The sequence below is a fragment of the Chelonoidis abingdonii genome, chromosome 7 (assembly GCF_003597395.2).
Source record: "Chelonoidis abingdonii isolate Lonesome George chromosome 7, CheloAbing_2.0, whole genome shotgun sequence".
NCBI lineage: Eukaryota > Metazoa > Chordata > Testudines > Testudinidae > Chelonoidis > Chelonoidis abingdonii.
Window position 1 is genome coordinate 4091236 of NC_133775.1, and position 19408 is coordinate 4110643.

General features: G+C 47.8%; 1 protein-coding gene across 2 annotated transcripts in view; it reads right to left on the bottom strand.

Moving 5' to 3' along the window:
* Positions 1 to 1009: 1009 nt before the first annotated feature.
* LOC116838957 (uncharacterized) overlaps positions 1010 to 19408 on the bottom strand; it is a 19576-nt gene continuing 1177 nt past the window's right edge. Inside the window, exons 2-12 of one of the 2 annotated variants that reach the window (XM_032804555.2) lie at positions 17507 to 17693; positions 15493 to 15526; positions 14864 to 15024; positions 12973 to 13054; positions 12234 to 12414; positions 12072 to 12139; positions 10250 to 10326; positions 8500 to 8600; positions 5364 to 5458; positions 4447 to 4581; positions 1010 to 1800 (exon numbers count right to left, since the gene is read on the bottom strand). In XM_032804555.2, coding sequence (XP_032660446.1) covers positions 1664 to 1800; positions 4447 to 4581; positions 5364 to 5458; positions 8500 to 8600; positions 10250 to 10326; positions 12072 to 12139; positions 12234 to 12414; positions 12973 to 13054; positions 14864 to 15024; positions 15493 to 15526; positions 17507 to 17572 — 1137 coding nt within the window. In that variant the 5' untranslated portion in view covers positions 17573 to 17693 and the 3' untranslated portion in view covers positions 1010 to 1663. Of the gene's footprint in view, positions 1801 to 4446; positions 4582 to 5363; positions 5459 to 8499; positions 8601 to 10249; positions 10327 to 12071; positions 12140 to 12233; positions 12415 to 12972; positions 13055 to 14863; positions 15025 to 15492; positions 15527 to 17506; positions 17694 to 19408 lie in introns of those variants that run through there. The other variant, XM_032804557.2, reaches the window with a different exon arrangement.

Below are 19408 nucleotides of genomic sequence, written 5' to 3' on the forward strand. Positions count from 1 at the left end.
CGGGCACCAGCAGAGTCTCACTTCTGTCCAGGCAGGCTCTGGTATCCCAACCAGAAGCTAGTGGCTGCCATTCATTCCCTGCAGTCCTCCCCAAGGAAGCAGAGCTGGGTGCTGGGCAGTTGGGAAGCAGCTGCTCCCCGTTTAGAAGGCGACTGCTCTCAGCCTAATCTCTAAAGTGGCTGTAGCTACCATCGTGAGAGGCACATTGTATTAGCACCTGAAATAATTCCTGTCTTTCCACCCTCCACCCATCTTCACTCAGCCAAGCCCTGCCTCATTAGCAGAGTTAACCTCTACCCCTCCATCTTTTCCCTTGCACCTCTTTGGCCTCCGACCAGGGTGGGAATAAAGTTCTGGCAAGGAGATGCCCATAGTGACCCCAGTATGGTGGCAGGGGTCACACCACAGTTATTTAGAGAGGAAGCACTCACACCCTGCACCAGCCTTTCTGGCAGCCATCCCCCGTTCCAAGATCATACTAAACATGGCATCCACTCTCACCACAGCAGGTCTCTAGCAGGGTCACCGCTGCCCGGCATTCCTGTCCCTTCCAGGCTGGGAATTGTCATTATGCTTCCCCAAATATACAAACTAAATGGCACTGGAGCACTTTCTGCCTGTGTCTCTGCTCTGTTGGTCCTCGATGACTCACCTGGCTGCTGCTACTCCCAGTTTAGCACCAAGAATGAATTTCATTAACAGGTTATTTATTCCCTTGGCTGGCTGTTCAAACACTGAGCTCTACCACACTGCACTAAACAGTGTAACCCCCAAATCAGTGCCACCTCCCTTTGCTACCCACTTTTCAGGATGAGCAACACTGGTATCTCAGCAAAGGGTAGGAGGCAAGGAAAGGTTAGTAGCATCTCTATGTCTCTCCTGTTTCACAGCCCGTTAGACTCCTCTTCTCGCTCACTAATGCTGGACCTGGAATGTCAAGCACGCCCACTCCCCTCCGACTCTCACCTAACACACCCCCGGCTATAAAGTAATTCCTCTAAAATCAGAATAGTTACTTAGGAAAACTTTATTTAAAACACCCCAGACGTGCAAGGCCTGAAGAATGGGAATGGCAGGATTTTAGGCCACAGCTTCTCTCCATTTCAGCTGTCTTCTCCTTAAAGCAATTTTCCCTTTATGAATGACATACTGAAACATATGAAAATACTGTTCCAAGAATGGAGCTTTTTAAACCACTTCAATTACCTGCATGGGAAGAGATTTACCAGCACCCAGCAAACTCAGCTGCCACTTAGAGGCGTCTTGCACTTACCTGGGTAAATGTATGGATCACCTACTAGGGCTCTGTTCCCCACCCATGCCGAGAGGGCAAAACAGGTCTCCATATACATGCCCAGCATGTTAGCTGACAGAGTTAGAACAGATCTTACAACCTGAAGCTCAGAAATACACAGCCCAGTCAGTTTCTTCTGGAGAGTACTTGAAAGTCAAAGTCAGCAGAGGTGCAGACTGCCTGATACCAGGCTGTGCAGAGCCCGTCTCCCCGCAAAGGGATCACTTTGGGCCACTGCAACACCCCTCCCCCCCCTCCGCCCAAGTGGCTGACAGTTCAGAAGAGGATCCTGTCCATTTTGAGATGCCAGTTCCCTTTCCATCTTTAATTTTTCTTATTTGACGGAAGGGGGCTTTCTTTGGCTAAGCGTTAAAGATCGCTCAGATTAAGTTCAGGCAGACTGTCAAACAGGTCACTGCTGAGGTCCTCATCCGACATGCTTCCAGCCTCCTCCTTGGGGGTGCTGTCCTCCAACTCCAGGCTTGGGGTGGAGAGCTCTTTGGATCCTACAGACACATTGTAGAGGAGTTAGCCATACTCTAGACTCTGAGGCTCAAGTCCTCATCATCAACCAAGAAAAATGGCCCACGACCTCCCTGTAACTGCAGAGTGATGGCAAAGCTGATCTGCTGCTGGTTTGGAGTCACCAGTGAACTCGAAGCAATGCCAATTCATCATCTACTCAGGCAAATACAAATACAAAAAAATACATTGACAATGTGGGTTTGACTAATTTGTATTGGCAAATATTTTTTAATCATGGCCCCCTGCCTCCTAGCAGCCTTTGGGCACTCCACTAGGATATCAATATTTACTACCAATAATATAGGATAACTAGCTTCCTCTTTGCAATTATGCATGTTACCTGACACATGGCTTTGCTGATCAAACGTTAAACTCAGTCCCTGGGATATGGCTGCAAGTAATATTGGAGAAGGGAATTTAACCCCTCGATATGTCCTGGGAAGATTGCTTAGGGAACATCCCAACGGCAACTGGACATGTTAGAACTGCATCTGCAAAGCTGTTAATTGTAGCAGCTTTACTAGCAAAGACTGACTCAGCAGGATGTGTACTTAGAAAAAACAGAACTCAAGGCAATTTCATGCCTTAAAGCCCCCATTCACGAGAATCTTAAGCATCTTACTGAAGTAGGGCATGAATTTCCTTTAAAAGAACATTACCCCTTTGTTCCTGGAGCTGGGAATTCCCCCAGGGCTAAGTGTTAATGCAAACGAAAGGGTGAGGCAATGTTGAAATCCAAAGGGATCTAGAGTGTGGAAGATGAGCCTTTTGAAAATCGGTGATTTTCACCTTCCTAACCTCAATGGATGAGCGTCAGCACCAAACCAAACATGGAGTGACATTAAAAACTGACCTCCTGGCAGCCCTGGAGAATGCGAAGTATTTTATTATTATTGGTAGTATTATAAATGACCCTCATGCTGCAGCTTAATCTTACCCTGAAACCAGACTGGAAGGGAGGCTCAAAACAACGGTCACCATAGGGCACCACAGTTTTAACCGTGATCCAAGTGCTTTGGATGCCAGGGTCACAGGTCCAGTCAAGCGCCTCTCTTGGCCACTCACCAGACTGTTGTAAGCCTCCGACGTCTGAACAGAACCCATGTACTGTCCCTATCTTGGGGGGCCTTCAAGCTCACCCTCAGGGTGCAGATCCACTATCTAGCACACCCTCCTGAGAGCTGTGACTATGCAGCCCATTGCGCGGCCCCTGGGAAACAGTGATGGCCACTCAGGTTTTTCTTCCTCTTCATCCTCCTCCAACCCCATTCAGCTGAAACATTTCCTCTCCCAGAACACCAGCCGGGGGGTGTTCTAGGTCTGTCGTTTACTTCTTCAAGGGGCGTGTGTTAGAAGCAACATGCAGCGCAAAGACACTTTGCAAAGGACTCTAATACCACAGCTTGTTACTTAATTGCACAAGAAATACACAGATCGATACAAACAATAAACCCTATTTGCATTTCCCTGCCTCAGTTTCCTCACTACTACTCAGCTTTCTTTAGGCTAGGATCAGAGTCCTCTGGGGCCATCCAGGGTCCTTCTGCTGCAGTGCCTAGCTTGCATTCTGAAACACGGAACCTCTTTTCCCCATCTCATCTCTCTGACCCTGGCTGTTCTATCTCCTTACCCTCTCCTGCCCAAAACTCCCTGTGTGGCTCTCAGGGGCTGTTTAAACTCTCCCATTCTCACGCCTGTCTTTGACCTTTCCACTCTCTCCACTTCCCCCACTCCCTGCAGACAAGTTGGGGAAAGTATCTTCCGGCCTCAACTAACCTATTTTCATTCAGGTGTTTCCACTTGGATAGGCAGCCATTAAATTCTGGCCACCCACCCCTGTCCCTGGTCTGGACAGACCTGACACAAGCATGGTGGATACCATATATACATAAAGGCATTCCGTGATACAAACATTTCTTAACAACTTCACAATACTAATCAGTTCACAAGCTGTGTAGATGGAGTCCCCAAATCATCACAGCCAGCATTCTAGATTGTCCTTGTCAGATAAGATGCTTTGGTAAATAGGGAAAAGTGACGTTCTCCAATGCAGACCACAAACAGTCTAAATCTTTAGTACACAACTTGGACAGACTAGACACCAGCACGCAAAGGAAAGCCTCTGGGTCACTGCATGCTAGAAGATACTGTCCCTCCCTCCTCAGGGCTGCCACTCAAGAGTAAAGATGTGAGAGGCTGCTGTATGTTCTATTTTATGCAAAATCATACGTCTGTTTACACAGCACCTTCCAACTGATTAGGCCTGACACGACAGACAAGGAGCCCTGGAAAGTAAATCTGTTAACAAGTGGAGAGCTGGGATTAGAACCAAGAAGTCTGACTCCTAATCCAATGCTCTGACCATTAAACCATACTGCCTCCCACATTTAGATGCCAAATACATGCACCTACATTGGGCACGGCCTTAGGGCTTTTGTCAAGTTGTGAGTTTGATCTTGGTTTGGGCATTACAGATACTGCAACACTTTTAGGGACACAAAACAGGGACTGGACATACAAAGAGATTTCCCTCTCCCCACAAGGCAGTCACACATCTAACATTCCCACTGAAAACAACTATATTCTTAGGGTATCAAGGGCTTCTAAGCCAGCCATACTTCTCTTACCTTCAGGCTCCTTAATCTCTGTGGCACTAGAGAGCTCATCAGAGCTGACATCTGTGAGACTGAGCTCAGAGGCAGAATCATCACTCAGGGAGGAAGAAAATATCTCCTCTTCTCTCAACAAATCATTGCTTTCCACTAAGAGAAACACACCAACAAGCAGGAGAAGTTAAGAGCTGAGCTCATGGTTAAAGAGCATAGGCCTGATTCCTCACTGTCTTCATAAGCAATACAACCATTCTGGTTTCATAGCATCATACTCCTACTCTGTACTGGTGTAAATAACTGAACAAAGGGATGGAGAGCCAGGCCCTGAATCATGTAAATTGAGACTAGACATGCACTAGACATACACTGGGGGCAATGCCCCTGCAATGAACTCTCTCATTTCTGACTCCGTGACAAACCAAGCAGGATCATAGGAGAGATGAAGGAAACAGAGAAGCCAGCCAGATTCCTGGCCATCCCCGACCCATAAACTACTCCTTGCCCTTGGGAAGTGATTATCCAGAGAAGGAGTCCAATAAAGCAACATTATGAGACTTCTCAGGACTTCCAGGCTCTCTGCTGCTAACCAGGGAGTTGAGCCTCAGTTAGATCCAGGACTTCTGAGGCTTTCAGGCAGGGAGCCTGGAATCCCTGACATGGGAGGGCTGCTCAGAGTCACAGACCAAGGAAGCTCCCTGGCCCCCAGGCAGTCCGCATGGTGGGGCTACCCCAGAGCCATGGACCCTGGGAGCCCACCACCAAACCAGGCAGGTTTCCATTGGAACCCTGCCTGTCATTTGATGAAAGTTTGTCAAACCCAAGGATGTTTCCACTAAACATTTCAGGTTCAACAAACCAGCATTTGCCAACGAAACTCTGTTTTGTCAGAAAATTCCCAACCAGCTCTACCAGAGAGGACTAGCATCACTTACTCCCATAAGCACTTTCCTTTCCTACAGGCTTAGTGTATGACTTCTCTTCCAAGGGCAGATTTTTCATTTGGTCTTTCAGGTCAGTGACCATGGATCTGATTGAAACAAAACCAACACCACTGATTAGCTCCAGGGACAGAAACAGCTGCCAGGAAAGAGACAAAATTCATTCTTGGGATTTTCTGCAATGAGGGATTTTGGTAAACTCATGGTTCAAGGTGGATTCAGCTCTGCTGAGCAACTCATTGTATGTGGGGTATGGGGGGCAGGGAGACCTGAGGCTTTTACAGAAAGGGAAAGAGAATCAATCCTTAATTACAGAACTGCAATTAAATCTCATTACTGGAGATGACTCACTGAGTTGACATAACATCCTTCATGGTGGGTTATTATAGTACAGGAAGCAAGTTTGGTTTCTGATGTCAGAGCAAATTCATCAAGGAGATTCCAATAACAGAGTGATGCTGGACCATGGATGTTTCCACAGATGTTTTCCGCTAAGAACACTAATGGTTATTTATGGATTTTGGGGAGTAGGAGTGAATATAAGCAACTAACGGGGGTATCAGAAGAGAGAAAAAGAAGTCAGGACACCTGGGTTCCAGTCCCAGCTCTGGTACTGTTCCCTTCCCCATCTACCTCGCTGGGGTGATGGCGAGGAAGATTGTGAGAATGAACTGTGTCTGAAAAGGGCTTTGAGATCCTTGGCTGGAAAGCACTAGGGAATGCCTAATGTTTTTTCCTCATCAGTCTCCCTCAAGGAGAGACCTGGACATGGCTCCTTGCAGAGTCAGCCAGTGCTGCATGTGCCCATCAGATGGGGCACTGCCGAGTGATGTGAAGGGCTCATGGCTGCAGGGGCCATGCATGCATCTCCAGTGTCCCAGCTCAATTCTATTTGCAATACAGGAGAACCTCAGAGTTAGGAGCAGCGGAGTTACAAACTGACCAGTCAACCACATGCTGCATTTAAGTACACACTCAGGCAGCCGCAGAGACCCCCAAAAAGCAAATGCAGCACAGTGCTGCCTTAAACATAAACAACTAAAAAAATAAAGGGAAAGTTTAAAAAAAAAAAAAAGATTTGACAAGCTAAGGAAACTGTTTCTGTGCTTGTTTCATTTAAATTATGATGGTTAAAAGTAGCATTTTTCTTCCACACAGTAAAGTTTCAAAGCTGTATTAAGTCAATGTCCAGTTGTAAACTTTTGAAAGAACCAAAACGTTTTGTTCAGTTATGAACAACCTCCATTTCCAAGGTGTCTGTAACTCAGAGGTTCTACTGTAGTTATCCTCTGCCTTCCTAGGCTCCTCCCACCCCATGCATTTTCAGATGGATAATATATGCATCACATCCTGCCCCAAACTGTTGTAAAGTGTTGCTGTTGGGTGGTAAAGAGCCTACTAGGCGCTACCCAGTAGTGACGGCATTGCAGTGGTGGGTGTCACCACGCTGTACACTGTTTGAGATCCTTCAGGATCTGTGCGATATTGCTTGGCATTGACTTACCTGCTACATCTCTAGAGAACACAGGGATTCCAAATAAAGACCTTCCAGGAACAAATATTTAATAAACAGTCCCAGCCCTGCTGTATTGCAAAGGTCTTCAGTATCAGCCTGATGTTAATGAATGGACAGAATGGCTCCCCTAGGAAGGGAGGTCTGGGGCACACCATTGAGGAAACACTGCCTGCCAACTGAAGGGGTGGTTGGCATTCCTATGACACGTTTTATCCCATTGTGGCACCTGGGTGTGTGGGAAAGAGGGTTAGAGACAGTGGCACACACAGAATCCCCAGATACCCCTGGGTCAGCTGGGTTGGAAAGACAAGGGCACAATTAAAGGAACAGTAGCACAGAGCTAAGAATCATTGAAGGGAAAGCTCTAATGTCACCATCCTCTCCAGAGAAAAGGCCAGAGTCTGTAAGGCCCAGCTGTGTGGAGATCGCACCCAAAAGTAGAGTCAGTTTCCTTTCTCGGGACGGTCCATCATGGGAACGTGACAGCACAGGAAAGCAAGAGGAGAGCAGAATGGTGCAGGGGTTTAAAGGATACAAGTGGGCATCTCTTCAAGAGAAGAGGCCCCAGGCAGAAGGGAATTCCTGCTGAGGTGATAGAAAGGGAAAGAACTAAACAGGCGAATCACCACTTTCTGACCAGCGCCAAGTGGGTTCACTCAGTGAGTGGCAGAGAAGGAGCTTCAGAAGTCAGCCAGTGCCCAGGGTAGAGGGTTTGTGGAGGGGGAACATGAGCATGCTTGCTTACACAGCGTATAGCCACATGGACTAGAGGGCACAGGAGAGCCATGATTAGATATGGAGCCTTTCCTCTCCAGGCCAACAGTCTAGGGTCAGCCCAGAATGGGAACAGCAAGAAGTCATTCACACTGAATGGCTGCTCTTTCCCTGTGGTACTCAAGTCTAGTTCAAGGTATAGGTGTCTCCATCAAAAACAGATGCCATCACAACTGCTCCCTTAGTTTGCTGCCTCAGCAGAGAGATCAAAGACTGAATGGATCACAGAGCCTGAACTCTCCATCTGCCCCTAGTTGGGACTCCTCTCCTAGGCAGTGGGCAAGCTTGAACTGAGCTGCCCATGTTCTGGAACCTCCAAGGCTCACAGTTTGGCACTTTATGCGTTTAAAAACTGGAATACCTCATTGCCAAGGCGCTGGATTGCCAACCCTGGAGATGGATGTTATCTATCCACCAACCAGGTACAGTGACCCCCTCCCCACACTGCCTCGATAACAGGTCTCAATCGTGACTCGCAGAGACCCCCTCTAGAAGCAAGAGAGGAATTCAGCGCTGACTTCTCTGAGGGTGCAAGCAAAGGGTCTATTAGTGTTAGCTGTGATGTGGACACCTTCCTACTAGCAACTGAGCTGATATTACCCACAACTCCTTTCACACGGGGGCACTGAACAGTGATCACACAGCAGAGTGCATACTTGTGCCATTCCCACGTGGTTTGTGGTGAAATATCTCTTGGATCTAAGAAGAGCTGCACTTGCAGCTGATGTGCCGAGCTCAGTTGGGTGAGGAATGCACCCCATATTGCCAGCAATGCATGGTGTGTGCACACATGTGGTGCCACATGTCCCATAAGACCCGTGGAAGGTGCATGTCCCCTACTTGATGTGGCCGAGCTCCTCCTGGGTGCTCCGCGTCTCCAACCTGGCTTTGTCCAAGTCATCAGATTGAGTTTTGTGACTGTTCATCAAATCTTCCAGCATCTGTGGATGAGGGGGGACAGTCAGTCACTGCCAAAAGTGCACCCCACAAAGAGCCTCTGATTCTACACTGCAGTGCTGAGCCCAGCAGAACATGCATGTGTGACTTGTTCTCTGTACAGACCTGGAACACCCTAGGAAAAGCACAGCTGACACAAAACATGCTATGCATGGCAACAAGCACTTCACCTTTCCAACACAGAAAGTGGTGGGCTTATGTTCCTTTACAGTTTGGTGTGCTCAGATCAAGATGGGGGTACAGCATAGTGGAACCTGTACCTCTTTACCCAGCCTCCTTAAAGGAAATTAGGGCCACACTGTAGATCTCTGCTGTCCATGCTTGGCCCACTGACTGCATTTTGACCAACCATAATGTATAAAAACCACCAATCAGTTTGAGAATGTGCTGCCAGAGTCTCTTGGGCAGCAGGTTATGGGGGCTACTTGTCCAGAAGCGCCAAGAAGCAGGTGGTTTCTAAAAGGGTTAGAGGGGCTGCAGCTAGCTGAGAAGTATAGCCAGGTCTGATCGTTAGCGCCAACATATTTTAGGCCCTTCACAACTCTGCTCCTCCCTACTTGTCCATGTGTTTCCCACTACATCATCCCTTCTCTCTCTCTGCTCTGCCAGCCTCTATCACAAATGTCTTCATGCCTTATGCATGGAATGCTCTCCTTGAAGTGACCCGTAAGGGCACTACCCGTTGTTCCAAATCCCTCCAACTTCTGCAGTGATGTCTACAAGAAATCAACCAAGTCCTGGTGGCTATGATGGAGACAGTGAGAAACTTTTAGATATATATGCTGGCTTTTTTCTACAAACATGAACACTTGTATATGTTCTGAATATACTCTTCTCCTGAACTCTTCATATATCACTTGTCTTCTTACATTGTTAGCTCTTTGAGTCAAGGACTGTGTTTGTCATGGCACTACTGCAATACCAATACCAAATAAAAATAAATCATCCTCTGCAGACTGTAACCATACTGAGCTTAGTTTTCAGTATTGTCTGATAAACATTACATTACATAGGAAAGAGAACTGCTACAGTTCGGCCTCACGATTGAGTCTCAGTGTTTAATTTAATTAATGTGGCCCCTTATGAACAAGGATTACAGTACCCCTCCCATAATTCCAGGTACACACAGGAGTTGGTTCTAGCCTAAGGAATAAATACTGAAATCAGAAGCACACTGGAAAACACAGTAATATCCTGGTGTTGATTAATGTAGCACCAGTAAACCTTTTAGATGATGTTAACACAGGAAGCCTGAGAAATAACGGTTTCGCCATATGGGAACAGATCATCAAATCCATGATCTTTTCTCCAGCCTTCAGAGGAAGATATAAAACTCCCATAAATTTCCTGGATAGTTTTACAATACTATCCAAAGACAAGATATACTTCCTGTCCCCAGCTGATGATTAGTATATGCCAGAAGCATAAGAATCGACAGCCAATGTCATTTACTCTAGCTGCTTGCACTGCAGCTACTATTCATACATGTGCCTAACCCCTCTTTTAAGAACTTTACTTATGATTTTCCTATAATCTGGAATCAATGAGTTCCACAGGTTATCAAACTATCACATGCTTTAAGAATGCATGTAATGATTTTGCCTGGGGAAGGTGAACCTGTAAAGCTATGTACCTTGCAGTATCGACTTTGAGTTCTCTTCAATTCATCAGTTTCAGACATCTGATTGACTAGATCCTCCTCCTGTCGGTCTAAGAAGGAAAGCAATGTAACTTTACATAGTGAACTGGACTGGTTTTGGCCACAGAGCTGAGTCATAGCAGAATCTACTTCTATTCTGTGCCTGATTTTTAATAGTCACCTCAGCACTCACTTTTCTCTGTGCATATTCAGTCAAAAGTTCAGTGGGCACCTCTCATGCCAGGACTACATTCTATTGAAGAACTTGTAAACAGCAGGAGCAGCTGCCAGATTTCCATGGGACTCTCATACAATACCCAGATCTATTACTTTCACAGCTATATAACAGGCACAAATGGGAAAGCTGTTATTGACACGGAGCCTTTACTTACAGACTCTGACAAATGACTGTGAAAATGACATTGGTAGCTCCCCATTTATTGCTGTTCAATGACTATATTTGATGTGCTCAGTTTATAGCAAGTAAAAAAGGATGGTTATATTCCTTTCCCCTACTCTGTGTTTTGTTTATTCAGACTGTAAGCGCTTTGGGACAGGGACTGACTCACACCATGTGTTTATACCGCACCTAGCACAATGGGGACCTGATCCTGGTTGGGAACTTTTGGCCTTACTGGAATGCAAATGAGCTGCTGCAGTAAACTCAGCTTGGCATCTGAGAGTCAAGCTAGGTTCCTTTTGTTTCATGTCATTACCGAAGATTCCGCACCTCAAATTCTGCCTTTGGTTACAGGTGGGACACTTAACTGCCTCCACAGAAGCTGCTGCAATATAGGGAGGGCAGAATTTAGCTCATAACTGGAGATTCTGTTTATGGTTCAAGAGCCAGAATAGAACCCAGCTCCCTCTCCCATTGTTGTCAGCTCTGCACCCCAATAGGAGTGATGTAGTTAAAACTTCGGTACTACAAACAGACGATCTGACTGAATGGTGCTTATGAGTTTGAAGGGGTCACTTACACACATTCACTTTGAAGAGCAGAGAGAGAGTTTGATCATCTAAGACCAAGGCATTTTCAGGACTGTCTCTGGTCTATGCCCAGTCAAGGTACACCTCTACTCCAATATAACGTCACCCAATATAACACAAATTTGGATATAACGCGGTAAAGCAGCGCTACGAGGGGAGGGGGGGCGGGCAGGGCTGAGCACTCCTGTGGATCAAAGCAAGTTCAACAGAACGTGGTTTCACCTATAACGCAGTAAGATTTTTTGGCTCCCAAGGGCAGCGTTATATTGGGATAGAGGTGTATCTGACATCCCATAGCATCCTTGAGAAAGGCCCAGTAATAATAATGGCAGCCAGCTCTCACATAGCACTTTTCAGCAGTAGATCTCAAAGCACTTTACAAAGGAAGTCAGTGTCATTATCAATTCCCTCTCCATCTTGCCTCTCTAAGGATAGGGCGGGGGTGAAGTTTGAAAAACAGCTACAGAAGTGTATTGCAATGCACCAACCATTCATTGAATGGACCCCATCTCACAAGAGCACCACAGTGCAACACACAGAGTCAGACAGAGTGGGGAGACCCAGTGCATGTTCCTCTCCCACTGCTCTGCCCATGCCCTGATGGGAGTCTGACTGAGCTAGCAAGCCCTGTGCATGCTCCCACACTTCCCCTCCAACTCTGCCAATTCACCACAGCATCCCGTTCTCTTCTGTTCCTGAGCAAACTGTCCACTACAACAAACAACATGATGCTCCTAACTGCAGGCTGCTTCCCTCCCACTTCCAGTCATCTCTCAGACCCACAGGGCAAGGACCCGCAGTGGGAGCAGTCCAGAGCAACACTCACTGAGCTTGTGCTTCAGTTGCTCCACCTCTCTCCTCACACACTCGTATTCTTGCCACAGGAGCTTTTTGCTAAAATCAAGGAGAGAGAAGGTTACCCCTGGGGAAAGGAAGCAACAGCCTTAATTTCCCATGGCTCACAAGGCTATAAAGGCCCAGAGCTGACCTCTCATGCACCTCCTGCATGACACTGGATCTGGGATACAGATCCGGGGTGCAATCTCCATCCGGCTGGTGAAACACTTGCTGTCGCAAGTTACGAAGCTCGCTCTTGAGCCCTTCCATCCTCCGCCCCAGCAGGGACTCCAAGCCACTCTGAGGGCTGTTATGCAATCGCCCAACCTCCTCTGCAACAACAAACAAAAGGACAGAAAATAATTAGGCTTCAGCTTGCAAGGGGAAAGGATGGGGTTGGATAATACACAGTACAATGGTCTCAAAAGTCAGTTCACGGCTGATGTAAGGCGCTGGACTGACCGCGCAGGGCACTGAGGACCTCTGCTGATCCCCTGAAACGGTACAGCGTAATCAGTGCCAGTTCAAGAGCTCCCTTCACCACTCTGCCAGCACACTCCAGGGGCATAAGCGGAGTCTGGTCTTCATGGCATATTCTGAACAAGTGATACTCTTGGGTAGAACACGTGAGAGATGCAAACCAAGTGTTGGGTTGTAGATGTAAAGGTTGTATTCCATAAGGGTTAGAGCAAAGGACTATGAGTTAGAACACCAGGTTTCTGCTCTAAGTCTGAGCTCTGTATATTCAACAGAGTAGGGAACAGGACTGGGCCCCATTGGGGAGCTGCACTCACAGCCTGTTGTCTCATCAACAGGACCCCAAACAGTCAGATGGGGAGCAATCACTGAACGTCCCAGAATGACTGCAAAGCCAAGGGATTCATCAGTACCTTCCAGATGATGGATCTGCTGCTGCTGGAGCTCCTTTTCCTGCTTCAGTCGATTTACCGACTGGGAGAGGGACTCAATGACCTGGGGGGAAAAGCAGGATGAGAACAAGTCTCACACGGAAATAATTTAGTGCAAGGAAGAACTCAGTTGCTTTGTGCAGTTTCAGAAGCTGGGAATGTTGTGGGGCACCTCGAAACTGACTCTAAAGCAACCATACTCGGCTAAGCAGGATAGAGGGGCTTCCAAGGAATCTCCTATGACCCTCCTTGTTGGAAGGATGAAGGCTGTGATGAGGGGCAGGGAGAAGATTCAGCGCTCAGAGGAATACAGGGGACCTCCCAGAGAGGAAAGGAAAGTGAGTGCTCCTGGGAAGTTACTGTGATGGTACCTCCCATAAGGCTTGATGGAAATATGCTTAGAATGTGTTTTATGTTACATATGCCATGTAAGATATCTCCGTAAAGGTTATGATCTACTGAATGGATTAATCCTCTTTGTATGCATATATCATTTTTGTATTTGAAGTTATGAATGTTGACTGTGTACTGGCCTGATTTCTAAATAACCTTAGTAGAGCATTTGGTCAGTTCCTGGAGAAAGAAATGTTGAAATTAGTTACCTAATCAAGAAACACTTAAAGGACAATGGATCTTGGAATGCTCCAATCCACATGAGAAGTCTACTTGAAGATGTTCAAGGTAGCATGTAAACAATGGATACTACCTGTAAAAACTGAGAGTCATGCATGGACATGTGACTTGCCCAGATGACTCCTAAACTCCATCTTGGAGCTGGACTTTGCATAAGAAAGAGGAGGGGGTCTCCACCCACAAGAGAAAGTCTGTTTAAACCCCCTGGGAAACCTCTCCATTTTGTCTTCAGCTGGCTAAAGAGAGAGCCTCTCCACCCCCCAAGATACTTGAAAGAAACTGGAACAAAGGACGGTGTGCAAGGGATGTGAGTGATTGCTGGACCCAGGCTGAAAGGAGATTAGTCTGTAAAAGGGAGCATTCTGGGAACTGGTGAGGATCTTATCTGTATTCAGTTTGATTAGACAAAGATTTGCGCATTTTATTTTATTTTGCTTGGTGACTTACTTTGTTCTGTCTGTTACTACTTGGAACTACTTAAATCCTACTTTCTCTATTTAATAAATCACTTTTTACTTATTAATTAACAGAGTATGTGTTAATACCTGGGGGAGCAAACAACTGTGCATCTCTCTCTATCAGTGTTACAGAGAGCAAAAAATTGATGAGTTTACCCTGCATAAGGGTTACAGGGTAAAACAGATTTATTTGGGTTTAGACCCCATTGGGAGTTAGGCATCTGAGTGTTAAAGACAGGAACACTTCTGTTAGCTGCTTTCAGGTAAACCTGCAGCTTTGGGGCAAGTAATTCAGACCCTAGGTCTGTGTTGGAGCAGATGGGAGTGTCTGGCTCAGCAGGGCAGGGTGTGGAGTCCTGAGCTGGTAGGGAAAGCAGGGGCAGAAGTAGTCTGGGCACATCAGGTGGGAGCTCCCGGGGGGGGGGGGGGTTCTGTGATCTAACCCCTCACAGTTACTTTCCTTTAGAGGACACATGAAGTGTCCCTGCAGCTTCAGCCATGTGCTGGCAGGAACTGGGAGTGCTGCAGAGGCAACACACTCTCAAGCAGGGTGATGGGGAGAACAAGTAATCCCTCAAATTTTCCTGTGAAGACCTTTCCAGCTGTCTCAAAGAGCAATATTCACTGGCTCAATAGGGAGAGGCTTTTCCCATCATGTGACAAAGAGAGGATCTCCACAGTCCAGGGCATCCAGTGTAAGAAGTGTGTATTTTATGCTCGCTAGTTAAATCTGTCTCTTTCCCCTTAGTAGAGAACTAATGTCATCAGCACTCTGGAGTTACCTTAGCTTGCGAATGCAGCTGACTGCTGATGGCTGCAAGCTCCTCTGTTGCCATCCTGCAGTGTGGAAGATTTAGACAGGTAGGACACAAGTGCTGAGATCCAGCCAGAGACTCATCAAATGCAACCTTCTCAGTGTTTATTCTGTCAAGCAGCAAATCCACTAAGAGATCAAAAGTAACAGGAGTTACCAGGGCTGCAGGGAAGAGAACCCACTTGTTTACCACACTGTTAAACTTGCCTCAGTTAGTGCCCAAGTCAGGGAACTTGGAAAGGGCAAATTGAAGTTTTAAAAAGCAGAAACTAGATTCTTTCCGATCTCTGCTTGAATTATACAATCACATGTACAGTCATTAGAACTGGCAGGTCTGCACACCGTGGAACCACTGTAAGTATAACCAATAAAAGGGGCTTGAAATGGCCATTGCTTTGCTACGTGGGTACAGAAGTTACCTGGATTTTAAACCCAAGGCATCAACAGCTCTTACAAAATACAAATAAAGAAGGTATAATAATCCATTTGAGACACAGCAACAACACATGCTTGTACAACGCAATGAATATTCCTATAGAACCTCAATGCTATGGTAGCAAGTGCTTTTCAAAATGCTTGAGACAAACAGGTTGTTACCTTTGGAAGAGATGCTGGTTGTGTTCAGACGCTGCTGTAATAGAGAAAGAGAAACCAGATTAAGTGGTAAAGACCCTATAGGACAGGGGAAAGTTACACACGCAGGAAGGAATGGTAGGGTACTTCACACTCCTTTCCACAGTGGATCTGTCTTCATATAGAAGCAGGATGGGGTGTTAACAGCAGAGGACAGATTAGAAAGTGCCCTCATGTTCCCAATGGTGACTTCTCAGATCAACTAAATTGCAACAACAGTGATAGAGGAGTGGACAAAGGTACAGAAGGGTGAAGTATGTAGGGCAAATCCAGGAGGGAAACCAGTTGAAACAGGAATGAATTCAGGGAGGTCCTATGGTCTGTGTTATATGGGAAGTCGGACTAGATTTCACAGTGGTCCCTTCTGACTTTTTAATCTATGAAAAATGTTCACAAAGACATGTTTTTAATTATGTGAAACAATTACCATATTAGATACATCAGGATAGTCACAGAACTTGGCAAAATCTAACAGCATTCCTAGAGCTCTCTGAAGCCAGACTGAAACTGCAGTGCAAATGGGTCCCTTCCCCGTGGCTGATTGCAGAGCACAGGTCTACATTAGCCGGGATATGCAACTTCAGCTGGCGTATCTTAGGTCGACTTACCTGGTTGTGAGGACCGCGGCGAGTCGACTGCTGCCACTCCCCCATCAACTCCGCTTCCGCCTCTCGTGAGCTGGAGTTCCGGAGTCGACGGGGAATGCGATCGGGGATCGATTTTATCGCATCTACGCTAGATGCGATAAATCCACCTCCAACAGATCGATCCCTGATAGATCGATCACTACCCGCTGGAAGACCTGCCCTTAGGAGTAGCACCAGTAGCTTGAAAACAATAGTGTACCTCTAGCACCCTCTATACCCCATAATCTCCCATTTTATAGATGGGGAAAACTGAAGCAGAGAATATCCTGGCTTGTCCAAACAGTAAATTGGGGCAGAGGTTGGAACAGAGCTCAGCAATCCCACAGCACAGTTCCCCACTCTAAGTACTAGACCACTCTCCCCCTAATGTTATTGCTGCCTTCTCTATAACACAGCCACCTGTCCTGGCTCTAACGATAAAATAATACATCTCAGAGCTGCATGTCATACTACCCACAAATTGACTCCCTTTCATGTCGATTCATGCTTTTATGGGGTGGATATTGCAGCAAGGCCAGACAAAACCCGAGGTGCTCATCTGCTGCTCTTTAAAGAAAACCACTTGCATCTATCCAAAAGAGCACACCCCTTCCTCTGAACTGTTGTATAATAAAGGTTCTATAGGGCTGACACAATAATCCTGCTCAACGAAAGATCCAATTTTCTTGGGGAAGTCAAGAGAATCTCTGTTCACTGAAGGTTCAATGAACTGCACAGAGGACCTTGAGGACATAATTTCTGTAAGCATTTGCAGTAAACATGGAGGTGAATTTTATTTTGGCAAAGAGGCCTGGATTGTGATGTTTGCAAACAGTGGACACCCATCCAGTTCTAGAAGTTGCTTATTACATAGGAATTAGGTGCTTCCTCTCAGTCTAGTGCCCTATCCATGCTGCATTCCCATTTTATCCCTTTTCTCTTCTAGGGCCTTGGATCACCCTGAGGAATCGCTCCCTCCTCCTGGGCATTTTTGTCCTTGAAATATTTGCAGCAGCATTTCCATTTTCATCCCTTCTAGGGACACTGGAAGCCTTGATCGCTCCAGTCTAGCACTGAAAAAGACCTATGTGAGAGTAATTTTTCCTGAATCCAACTATCAACGTGAAACATTCAGCCAGTCTCTAGAGGGAAGGAAACTCTACAACGGTTACAATATATGGAAGTGAAATACTAGCCAAAGCAGCTACAGAAACCAGTCCTGGTGACTTCACCTACAGCAACGTTACCAACATAGTTCAAGGAACCAAGGGGTCCAGAACTAGTTTAAATAGGACTTTCCTGGAGTGAGAGTCTAAGCCACAAGAAAGTGATGACAATGCAGTTGAACTTGCCTTTATTTTAGCCACGTTGCTGTCTGTTGCAGTCAGTATGGAGTTGAGCTGTGTGTCCCAGTTCATGTGGCTGGTAGGCAGGTGCTTTTAACTGTTTATCAATGACAAAGTAATCTAGGATCAACCCTTGGTGTATAAGGCTGAGGGATGGAACAGAGCCCAATGTGGTGAAGATAGTTGGATTGACCTGTAAAACCATCAGCAAAGAGATTTTTCTCCCTATACAGTCTATGCTCCTATTACACTTAAAATAAATATGCATGTATAGTAGGAGAAATACATGGGAGGATATAAGACTGAGGGCAAAGTGCAGGGTCTAAAAATCCTGACTCCCACATAATTCACACCCAGAATGGATTTCATAAGCTAGGCCTGATGGAGGCTCACTGGTACAGGTTCAAGGCAGTGCAGAAGCAGACTTCCATACAGACTACCTCCTAGGGCCAAGCACAGCACCCTGCCATAGCACTGGCGATGCAGTAAAATACACACTATCCACTTAGTGAGAGCATTAAATGAACGCTGGGGCAGGGCCATGCCCTGTCCTCAGAGTGGTGAAGGAGGCAGGGAAAGCCCAGGGCTCCCACCATCTGCACCACTACAGACACAGAAATCTGCCAGATGGTTTCAGGGTGTTGGTGGAGGAGGGGGGGTCAGCTCCCCCCCACACCATGGGGTGTGAGGTCTCAGAAGGGTCTGGGAGGTGCCAATGGTGGGGAGCTCCGGAGAGGCATGAGGAGGGGCTGGCAGAGGAGCCTGGTGGATGGGTGGGGTGAGGGAAGGTATCAAGGGAGTGGGATGCGGAGCATGGCAGAGGGTCAGAGTGGGGTTCTCTGGGGAGGTGTTGGGGAGCCTGGCAGAGCGGTGGGGAGGGAGGGCTGACAGAGGGGCTTGGCAGAAGGGTGGAGTGAGGGGGCTCTGGGGAGGTGTTTGGGGGCCTGGCAGATAGGCAAGGTGAGGGGGCTCTGGGGAGGCGTTGAGGGGGCTGGCAGATGGGCAGGTGAGGGGGCTCTGGGGAGGCTGGCAGATGGGCAGGTGAGGGGACTCTGGGGCAGCTGGCAGATGAGTGGCGTGAGGGGCTTTGGGGGGGCTGGCAGATGAGTGAGGTGAGGAGTTCTGGGGAGGTTTGGGGGCTGGCAGATGGGCAGAGCTGGGGGGCTCGCAGATGAGTGGGGAATGGGGGTCAGGGGAGGTTTGGGGGTTGGCAGATGGGCAGGTGGGCTTTGGGGGGCTAGCAGATAGGCAGGGTTGCGGGGCTCTGGCAGATGGGCAGGGTGGGGAGGCTCTGGGGAGGCTAGGGGGCTGGCAGATGGGGCTCTGGGGACTGGCAGATGGGCAGGGCTGGAAGGCATGGGGGATGGCAGGTGGGCGGGACTGTGGGGAGCTGGGAGCATTGGCAGATGGGCAGGGTTAGGGAGGCATGGGGAGGCTGGCAGGTGGGCGGGACTGGGAGGCTCTGAGGAGTGGCAGATAGGCAGGGCTGTGGGGAGGCGTGTGGGGGCTGGCAGGTGGGCAGGGCTGTAGGGAGGTTGGGGGCCTGGCTGATGGGCAGGGCTGGGGGCTCTGGGGAGGTTTGGGGACTGGCAGATGGGCAGGTCTGGGGAGGCGTGTGGGGGCTGGCAGGTGGCCGGGAAGGTTGGGGGCTGGCAGGGGCGGCTGATGGGCAGGGCTGGGGGCTCTGGGGAGGTTTGGGGACTGGCAGATGGGCAGGTCAAGAAAGGAGTCCTCTGTGTCTAGGAGTGGAGAGTGAGGCTCAGGTGGCACTAGAAGGTCACTTTGTGTGAGAAGCTGTTGTTCCTGCTCTCTAGGCTGATCTAAGCCTGCTCTCTGCTCTAGTTCTTTACTAGGAGAGAGTGGCAGAGAGTGTCCTGCTGTGTCGAGCCTGGAGGTGCCCTGCAGGGG